The sequence below is a fragment of the Cebus imitator genome, unplaced genomic scaffold (genome assembly GCF_001604975.1).
Source record: "Cebus imitator isolate Cc_AM_T3 unplaced genomic scaffold, Cebus_imitator-1.0 Scaffold894, whole genome shotgun sequence".
NCBI classification, from domain to species: domain Eukaryota; kingdom Metazoa; phylum Chordata; class Mammalia; order Primates; family Cebidae; genus Cebus; species Cebus imitator.
Genome location: NW_016108209.1, coordinates 64,122 through 75,295, shown reverse-complemented (window position 1 = coordinate 75,295; position 11,174 = coordinate 64,122). Strand labels below are relative to the sequence as shown.

At 36.6% G+C, this 11,174-nt stretch overlaps 1 protein-coding gene across 7 annotated transcripts in view; it reads right to left on the bottom strand.

The window, feature by feature from the left end:
* The window catches only part of CHM (CHM Rab escort protein), a 183,056-nt gene that overhangs the window by 112,432 nt on the left and 59,450 nt on the right, over positions 1-11,174 (bottom strand). For 4 of the 7 annotated variants that reach the window (XM_017520861.2, XM_017520862.2, XM_037735670.1 and 1 more), the window contains 2 exons: positions 4,241-4,313; positions 1,043-1,167 (listed from right to left, as the gene is read on the bottom strand). The exons of 1 other annotated variant lie outside the window; for it this stretch is intronic. In XM_017520861.2, the coding sequence (XP_017376350.1) occupies positions 1,043-1,167; positions 4,241-4,313 (198 nt within the window). Of the gene's footprint in view, positions 1-1,042; positions 1,168-4,240; positions 4,314-4,465; positions 4,561-5,275; positions 5,399-11,174 lie in introns of those variants that run through there. 2 more of the 7 variants (XM_037735669.1, XM_037735671.1) reach the window with 2 other exon arrangements.

The window sequence follows — 11,174 nt, the reverse complement described above, 5'->3', positions numbered from 1 at the left end:
AGTGAGCTATACCTTTAAATACCAAACGGCATTTAGCATTATACAAATTATAATCTATACCTAATATTTCAAAGGCTGTGCTTTTGCAGAAAATCACAGAACACAAACTGTATATTATGGGGAAAAAATGCTATTCACATGAAAGATATGAACGTAGGTTAAGAAGTTAAGCACATGTTCCCAAACTTTTCAAAGGCTCACATTAAACACTCTGCCACGACAGTGATGTGTGAGATGACAAGGCATATCCTGAAGAATCTCTGGCGTGTTGAATTTTAAATTTTAATTACTATTAAAGTGCCTGCCAGTCTGATGTTCTAAACCTCTGGCCTCTGTAACTACTTGAATGATTTAACTATGTGATTATTACCTTTCAACCTGTCGATCATATGTCATCTGAAAAAGTAAACTATTCCAATTGTTTTTAAACAGTGAATCTCTCACTCAGAAGGAGATACTTAAAACACTGTAATTTCTGACTGTTCTAGACTAATTTACCAAAATATGTACTCAAACATTATGCCCACATGATTTAATTTTTTTATTCAAAACTGAATCTTCCATTTTGCTACACTGAGTATTATCCAAGAAAGATGGTATAGTTGGAAGAACACTGGAGCAGGAGGAAAAAACTCTGGAATTTAATCTTAGGCTCTACCACTCCAGGGCTTGGGTGTGGACCTGCCATTTGCCAAGCCATGTGACCTTCTGCAAACTACTTAATCTCTTTAAGCTCCACTGAGGATTCTGTAAAAACTCCAACTATTAGTCCTAGTATCTGCCCTACTCTACCACAGAATTGTTTTAATGAAATGAGATAATATATTTCAAACAGCTTGGTAAATTCAAAGGCATTCAGGTAAGATGTTATCATTACTACCTAAACAGAGGAAACTCAAAGTTCCATTTAAAAACAGGCAAAACCAGCATATCAATGTGCCTTGTAGCAGCCACTGCCACATAAATCTTTATTGTTGGCTTCTTCTGAAGAAGAGTAAAAAAGTCATTAACTTAGTTTACCTTCAGTAAAGATTTTTCATACCTGGCATAACAAAATACTTCCACATGTTGAATAGTTTTGTCCTTCCTGCTAAGAGCAATGGCTTCTTCATTTTCAAGGATACGGTCTTGCCACACTGGACTGTCATTTACAATGTCACTGTTTTCCTAAACAAAACACAGATCAGAAGTTTTAATCAAAGTGGCCAGTGAGAAACATGTAATTTTTTGAGAAAATTCACCTCTTGTCTAAATTCATGCTTATTTCCTCTCACCAAAACTCAAAGGATATCACCTCAGAGTCACCAAAGTCCAACAAGTTTTCCAACTTCAAAGAAAGGAGAGAAAAACAATGTGTAAAATCTGTATTATCAAAAACTAGCTCTGATTTACAGATTTCTATCAGGGTAGCTGAAATTTTGAAAAAGTCATTCAGACATGGCTGTTTGGACATTGCTTAAGAACTAGGACAACTAACCCTCTATCTGCTGAGAATCAAGTATATCTGTTATGTACATTACTTGTTAATAAAAGCAGAGACTTTTTTGGTTTTTTTTTTTTTTTTTTTTTTACATTTTTTGGTCGAAACAGCAGAGTTAAAATAACTTCATTCTATTTATTTTCAGGTCTTTGAAGGTTGGTCACTAGTCATGTCAAATTTTGATTACATGTAAAAGTACTTTTGAAAAATACTCAGCCCAGTATAACTACGGGCTTTCTAATAATTAGTCCATGAATACCTTATAAAACGAGAAAGACAAGTTGAAAGTGGTCTGTTAAAATTTTCAGTGATTACATTTTATGGAGTATTTGAATATAGAGCATTTTTTAAGGTGTCAAGATTACCTTTTTCAAATGTCAAGGATCAATTTTTAATCTGTTTAAAATTTTAAGCTGTTTAATACACATCTTTCTCAAGGAAAACTTTTTGAAATTCTATTATACATACTCAAGGAACTGGTAGGAAAATAGAATTACAATATCTTTTAAGTAAATTCATCTCAGAAAATTTCAAAACTTACAAATTTCATAAAGGCAATACATATTTTTAAAAGGCTTTGTTGTCCTGAGTTTAACATTTTAATCTGAAGAAAAGCAGTGACATACAGCTCTTACTATCAAGTATAATATTAGATAGTAATAAACATCCCAATGTAAGTAGAAGAGAAGGCAAAGTACAAGAATTTTGAATGTGTAGACATGAGGTTATCAGCCTAGGAAAAGAACTGTGGAACAGAGAACGGGGTGGAGAGAGAAAAAGACAGTGGCAGAGTCAAGATTCTGTAGTGAAATAATCATTAAAATAAAAACAACTTGGGCCGGGCGTGGTGGCTCAAGCCTGTAATCCCAGCACTTTGGGAGGCCGAGGCAGGTGAATCACGAGGTCAAGAGATCGAGACCATCCTGGTCAACATGGTGAAACCCCGTCTCTACTAAAAGTACAAAACATTAGCTGGGCATGGTGGCGCGTGCCTGTAATCCCAGCTACTCAGGAGGCTGAGGCAGGAGAATTGCCTGAACCCAGGAGGTGGAGGTTGCGGTGAGCCGAGATGGCGCCATTGCACTCCAGCCTGGGTAACAAGAGTGAAACTCCGTCTCAAAAAATAAATAAATAAATAAATAAAATAAAAAATAAACACTACTTGAACAAAAACATTTTTATTTGAATAAATCTAAAACATTATCAAATTTCTTTTTTTTAGTTTCCATTCAGACAATTGGGGCATATTATTGCTGCTGAGAATCTACACTGAATTTTCTCATGGAAGTACTAAACATGCCTAAAAATAAAGTGACCCTCACACACACTTCCCAAAAATAAGGTACAAAAAAGAGTTTCTGATCAAAGTAAATACATGAATATTTAAGCATATAGACAAAACAGTTAAATATCTACTCATTTTCTCTCTTGACTTACACAGTTTGAATTATCATATGAAATGCTACTTTACAAATATTGCTTGTTTCTTCATGCTCATTTCATGCAACAATATTCAAACTGCATTTTCACAGCATCTTCAGTATCAATGTTTTTGTCATCATGAGAGGCACTTTTTGAATCATGTACACCATTAAATGAATCAATCAATATAACAGTGCTTGGTACATGATAAATGCTGAACAAGTCTTAGCTAACTGAATACAATTTTCTAAACTATATCATCCTCCTTTCCAAATATTCTAAATTCTTTTGAGATACAGCAGTTTCTGATTCTCTGTATAATGCTCTCAGCAGAAATTTCATTTCAAGCCACATGTACCCATCTGAATAAGACTAGGACAACTTTTTAAATCTGTCCTATGAAAGTTGGCAATCTCCATAGCTGACTCTCCATATCATGCTATATAGGATCCCTAATAAGTTTCTTCATAATTGTATTCAACAGCTTAGTATTGAGATCCTACCCTTAGAAAGTAATTACTGAATTCATACTAAATTTCTTTGATTTTTCTTTTTGTTGATTCTGTCAGGTGACCTCTACAAGTGCAAAACCACCACTGAGATTATTTCAAATTAATTTATCTTCCCCAAATTGTTAGGAGTATTTTGGTTTTTGTTCAAAATACACTAACTCTAAGAGCAACCTGTAAATGTTAGATTTTATAAGAACTGGGATATTTTTTCTAAAGATTAGTTTGGGGGAAAAATTATTGTCTTTTATTTGGGTATAAAGAATAATTAGGAAATGGCTATTAAATACATACAGTTACTCTTCAGTCAACATTTATATTTATATGTCTTTTTTTTTTTTTTTTTTGAGATGGAGTCTCACTCTGTTACCCAGGCTGGAGTACAGTGGCCCAATCTCAGCTCACTGCAACCTCCACTTCCCGGGTTCAAGTGATTCTCCTGCCTCAGCCTCCTGAGTAGCTGGGACTACAGGAGCATGCCACCACGCCTGACTAATTTTTGTATTTTTAGTAGAAACAAGATTTTGCCATGTTGGCCAGGCTGGTCTCAAACTCCTGACCTCAGGTGATCCGCCCGCCTCAGCCTTCCAAAGTGTTGGGATTACAGGCATGAGCTACCGCGCCCAGCTTCTGTTTATATTTAAAAAGGGATAAAAACATTGGAAAAATATTAGCTGAAACAGTGACTGCATAATTTTTTGTAAAATAAATGAATTTAAAAAATAAAGAATCAATCCTATATCACAGATGAAGTTTAGGGTTTTCTTCAATGCAGGGTTACTATGTAACATACAACTAAGCAAATTAAAATGTCAGACACAAACTTTACCTGATATTCCTCTAGCCAGGACAACAGTCCTGAAAAGCTAAAACTGGCCCAGTTTCCTCCATAGTAGCTTCTTCTGTAACAATTAAAAAAAAAAGAGTAAAGGAAAGGGTATAAAAATCAATTCACTGATGTTCATCAACAAACCGTCTTTAACACTTAAACTCACTTCACTTTTTAATATTACTGCCTCAAGAGTTCAAAAGTACATATAATTGGAATGCTTACATAAGTAGAAGTGGTAAGCTAAAAGTGGGCCCCTCAGATCCCAAAGTAAATTTTTCATCACATAAGGGGTTTAAAAACATCTTTGGCTTCCTTAAAGCTTTCTCCACTGATTTTTTTTTAATTGCATTTTAGGTTTTGGGGTACATGTGAAGAACATGCAAGACTGTTGCATAGGTACACATGTGGCAGTGTGATTTGCTGCCTTCATCCCCTTCACCTATATCTGGCATTTCTCCCTTCTCCACTGATTATGTGAACAGCTTGACATGGGTACTGAGCAGGTAACATGAATATATATGACTCCTGAGTTAAGAAAAGTGGCAAGGAAGAAAACCTTGATAGATCTCAAAGAAAGCTACTGAAAAACTGCTAAGTGTTCCGTAAGTACAGTACTTAAATCTCCTCTTCCTCCACGACCACCTCATCACCACCAAACCCATCTCCAACACAAAACACACACGCATACACACAATTGGCTCCTCTAGATAAAGGAGAAGATCTTGTATTATCCATAGCCTTTAAAGCCAAAAATAAAAGATGACCCTGGGAAATAGTTATTCATATCACATCAAGCCATTTGCAATACGTATAATAGGAACAAAATTCTCACTAATAACTGGGTGAGGTATTCTTCTTCATTCCTCAGTCCTGTGAAGATCACTGTTTTGGACAACCCAGAGGGCTCCTAACCAGGATCAGGTGAACCTTGTAAATATTAGACCATTAAGTGGGAATTTTTTGCAACCAGAACTCTTGAATTATTCACCGCATATTAGGCCTCCCAATCCTTGTAAAACTACTTGCACTTACTGACTCTGTTTGATGAGCCCCAAGTACACTCGATCCCACCTACAACACCCATTCTGGTTCTGGTTGGGAGAGATTCTTGACTTTGTTTCCATTTTCATTTTTGCTTCTCTGCTTCTCTAATGAAATAAAAATCCATGAAAGCTTTTTTTAAAAAATAAACAAAAAATAAATATCTAAAATTAGTCTTCCAGCCAGGCACAGTGGCACACACCTGTAATCCTAGCTACTCGGGAGGCTGAGAGAGGAGTCATTGAGCCCAGGAATTCGATATCAGCCTGTGCAAAATAGCAAGACCCTATTATAAAATAATGAAATGAAATAAATTAAAATAAATAATACAATAACCCTTCCATAATGTTACTGGAGATCATCTCACAATTCTGATTCATAAGTCTGAAAAGTAAGCAGATTTTAGGCTAGGGGCATTTTACCAAACAAGTACTGCTATGCTCTAACAGGGAAATCAAATGGCTTTGAAAGTAGCTTTATTACTATGTATCATCAGGCAGTCTTTTCGGAAATAATATAAATTCATACGCTATCCAGACTCTCCAGTGGGCTTTAAAATTTACATAGAATTTCAGCTGTAGTAGCAATTCTAGATGGCCACTCTTTACTAAAATGTTGGAATCAAGAAACCTACAAGCAATGACCCCTTCTGCCAGAGAGAACAATGAAAGGAGAAGGTGGGCAATGACAGGTATAGAGAAGACAGAGGAATGTTAGAATTTGAGGTTTTCCCATAGCAATTTATACTTTCATCTCTCTTGCCTAATAATATACTTCTGCTATCTCTTCCCATCCTCCAAATATAATACTCAACAAAACTAGAAAATATCCTAGGTGTTGGAGGGGGGAAAAAACCTGAAACTACTTACTCTATATTTTTAGTTGTGATATTTAGATTTATTTGGGTTCATCATAAAGTCTTAAGTGAGCAGCACTGGCTAATGGGTGAAAGCTTCAAGATCAAAGTAAAATTTATTTGAATGGATATACCAATATATAAGTAATCAATATATATCAAAAATCTAACACTGGGGACAGACAAAAGTTTCTTTGGACACAAAAAACAATTAAAACTATTGATAAATTAGGTTTCATCAAAATGAAAAATTTCCCCACAAAATACATTATTTTAATAAATGAATGTCCCAGACACAAACTAGGAGGAAATATTTCCAAAACATATCTAATAAAGGCTTGGTATCCAAGATATGTAAAGAAATCTTTCAACTCAATAAGACAAATATTAAAAGGTAGAAATGAGCAAAGCGTTTGAAAAGACACTTTACAAAAAAAAGTGGTTAATGATCACATGAAAAAGTGCTCAATATCATTAGGTAAGTGCATATTATAATAGCATTACAAATGAGCATATAAGACACTGTACGTATCCACCAAAATAATTAAAAAGATTGTCAAACCTGGTATTGATATGGATGGCCAGAATGCTCATATATTTTGGTGAGAGTGTAAAATGGTACAAGCACTTTGTAAAAGTATCTGGCAGTTTTTTATGAGATAAATATACACCTATCCTATGATCTAGCAATTTCAATTCCTAGGCAATTATACATGAGAAAAGCATATACTGACAAAAATGCTTATACAAGTCTTTCCACAGCAGCTTTATTAATGGCCCCAAACATAATAATCCAAGTATCCATCAACAGGAGAATGAATAAACAAAGTGCTGCATATCCATAAAATGGACACTATTCACCAATGAAAAGGAATAATTACTTGCTAAATACAACATGAATGAATCACAAAACCATTATACTGAGTGAAAGCCCCAGCCAAAGAGTACATACTGTATCATGCCATTTCTTTGAAATTATGAAAAAAGTTAATCTATAATAAAAAAATATCACAAGACTGGGAGTGGGGTCAGGACTTGACTGTGATGGGGCATGAGGGAACTTTGTCTTTTATCTTGATAGGGTTCTTATTACACATTTGTCAAAACTTATTAAATTTATTAACTTAAAACACTTAAGATCTGGGCATTTCACTGTAAATTTTTTCTAAAAAAAATAAACAAATACTGAACTCTAATTAGTGATATATATGCTGAAGTGTTCAGGGCTGGAGTGATTGGGTGTGTATAACTTAATTGTAAATACATAAAACAATAAGACGAGCTGGGCGCAGTGGCTAATGCCTGTAAGCCCAGCACTTTGGGAGTATGAGATAGATGGATCACGAGGTCAGGGGTTCGAGACCAGCCTGACCAACATGGTGAAACCCTGTCTCTACTTAAAAATACAAAAATGAGCCAGGCATGGTGTTGTGCACCTGTAATCCCAGCTACTTGGGAGGCTAAGGCAGGCGAATTGCTTGAACCCAGGAGGTGGAGGTTGCAATGAGCTCAGAGTATACCAGTGCACTCCAGCCTGGGCCACAGAGCGAGACCCTGTCTCAAAAACNAAAACAGTAAGACAAATTGATGGATGGACAATAGAATCAATGCATGGATAGTTACATGATAAACAAAATACATCAAAATGTTAATTATAGAATCTAGGTAATGGAAACATATGTGCTCACAGTACAATTTTTTTTTCAAATTTTCTATACGTTTGAAAATCATCATAAAATAAAATTTTAGAATAAAATAGAAAAATAAAAATAATCTAACATGAGTTCTCAAATACTGATATGGTAATTTCCAAGGTGTGTTCTGCTATTATCAAACACTTGAGAAAATTCTAAGAAAAGCCATCTTGCTGTTTCTTTCCATTATTAAGTGACTTGAGGTCAGTTCATGGTCAAATCTACTTTTCTCCCCTATACTTGGTGGTCACATGGTTTTTGACAGAGCTAATTGGTTCTAGTATTTTTCCATACAGCTCCAATTTTCAAATTTTCCTGTTGATGTACTCTTAACATCAGCATCTGATCTTATCCAATTATATGTAAAAGATGAAAGCTGATTTTCATCACTGTAGTTTTTCTGGCAAAAGAGGTTAACAAATGTATTAGTAATTCATCAGTGTAGATTTTGACTAAACTCATTTTGGTATTTGTATGATTCTAAATATGGTTTATAATATCCCTTGCCGGGTGTGGTGGCTCATGCCTGTAATCACAGCACTTCAGGAGGCTGAGGCAGGCAGATCATCTGAGGTCAGGATTTCGAGACTAGCCTGATCAATATAGTGAAAGCCTGTCTTTTAAATAAATAAATAAATAAATATCCCTTAAAAGCAAAGCAAAAGATTTTGGGTATCAAAGTCAACTTGACAAAAAGAAAAATAAATCAGTATGGCATTCTTATATGCTTTCAGTGGCAATATTGTAACAAAAATAGTAAATATTAAAACTCACATAATATTTTTTAATTTTATCTTTAAACATACAGCTTTAGAACTCTGGCATTCAAATTCAATTATAAAACATTATTTCCACTATTTTTAAAACTGCTTCTGTAAGGAATAAGGCTAGGTTATTGGTTTTGTTTCTAAAACCTCAAAGATGTGATTTACTTTAAAGACAAAGTGAGAACTTCATGACACAGGAAAAATATGCAAGATGGGGGTATGGCACATTTTCCGCCAACTTACTGTCACAGCTGCCTCTGCACATCAAGTAAAGGAAAAGGGCATTTTATGATAAAGGATGAAATTTATCTCTATTGCCAGGAACACTATTTTATATCATGTAAAAGACATCCTTAAAACAGTCTCTTTGTGGAACTAGAAAATGAATATTCACAGTATTTAAACAACAAACACAAAGTTAATGTCTAAAGGCTTCTAACATTGCACGATGGGAAAGTGACCTAAAATTTTCAACTAAAATAGCGAATATCGTAAGTGGAACATTTTTATTTTCAAAGGCAAAAAAGCTCAATGATTACAAAACTGAGGTATTATTCTCCATTGTGTGAAATGATGACCTTAAAATTATAGAAAGGGGAGTGGCCAAGATGGTTGACTCATATGGTTTGGCTGTGTCCTCACCCAAAATCTCATCTTGAATTGTAATCTCCATAATCCCCACATGTCAGAGAGGGAGCTGATTGGATCATGTAGCAGTTTTCCTCATGCTGTTCTTGTGATAGTGAGTTCTCACGAGATTTGATGGTTTTATAAGGATCTGGCATTTCCCTTGCTTGCACTCATTCCATCCAGCCACCCTGTGAAGAAGGTGCCTGCTGCTCCTTTGCCTTCTGCCATGATTCTAAGTTTCCTAAGGGCTCACCAGCAATGCAAAGCTGTGAGTCAATTAAACCTCTTTCCTTTATAAATCACCTAGTCTTGGGTATTTCTTCATAGCAGTATGAGAACCAACTAATAAACGAACCTAGAAGCAGCTGGCCTGTCAGGCTCTCAAGGAGAAGAGAATAAATACAACATCTTCAACTGAAACATCCAGGTATATACATTGGGACTAACCAATTAAACAACTCCACTCATGGAGAACAGAGAAAAGCAAGGCAGGACAACAGTCCACTCAGGAGTGTCAGGGAGCCAGGGAACCTCTCCCATCAGGAAAGCAGTGAGTTAGTCTGCAACCCTGGAAATCCACACTTGTCCCAGGGATCTTTGCAACCCTTGGGCCGGGAGATCCCTAGTTGAACTCACTCTATCAGGGCCTTTAGTCTGACAAAAAGAGCTATGTGGAGTGTGGGCAGAGCCAGGCCAAGCAGAGACCCAAGAGCATTAGATACACAGACTTTCCAGGCAACCCGCCTAAAGAAATTGCTACTCCACATTAGAGAAATGCAAATCAAAACCACATTGAGATACCATCTCACGCCACTGAGAACGGGGATCATTAAAAAATCTGGAGACGGCCGGGCATGGTGGCTCAAGCCTGTAATCCCAGCACTTTGGGAGGCTGAGGCAGGTGGATCACCTGAGGTCGGGAGTTCAAGACTAGCCTGGCCAACATGGAGAAAACCTGTCTTTATAAAAAAAAAAAAATTCTGGAGACAACAGATGCTGGAGAGGATGTAGATAAATAGGAACACTTTTACACTGTTGGTGGCAGTGTTAATTAGTTCAACCATTGTGGAAGACAGTGTGGCGATTCCTCAAGGACCTGGAAATTCTAGAAACAGAAATTCCATTTGACCCAGCAATCCCATTACTGGGTATATATCGAAAGGATTATAAATCGTTCTATTATAAAGACACATGCACACGTATGTTCATTGTGGCACTGTTTACAATAGCAAAGACCTGGAACCTACCCAAATGCCCATCAATGATAGACTGGACAAGAAAAATGTGGCACATATACACCATGGAATACTATATAGCCATAAAAAAGGATGAGTTCATGTCCTTTGTGGGAACATGGATGAATCTGGAAACCATCATTCCCAGCAAACTGACACGAGCACAGAAAATCAAACACCACATGTTCTCACTCATAGGCGGTGTTGAACAACGAGAACATATGGACACACAGAGGGGAGCATCACACACTGGGGTCTGTTGGGGGGGACTAGGGGAGGGACAGCGGGGGTAGGGAGGTTGGGGAGGGATAACATGGGGAGCAATGCCAGATATAGGTGATGGGGGGATGGAGGCAGCAAACCACATTGCCATGTATGTACCTATGCAACAATCCTGCATGATCTGCACATGTGCCCCAGAATCTGAAGTACAATAAAAAAATACATTTAAAAAAAAAAAAGAAATTGCGACTCCAGAAAAGTGGGAAGTTAGACCGCCATTTATACCCCTAGAAAAGGGGTTGAATCCAGGGGACTCAGCAGTAACAATATCTGCAGGCCCCACTTCCACGGCACCTCACAGGATAAGAACCACTCTCTTGGAATTCTAGCCAGCCAATGGAAGCAGCATTGCACCTCTCTAGACAGAGCTTCCGGGGGAGGGGTGGGCTGCCATTTTTGTTATTTGGGCAACTTAGTCTTTCCAGC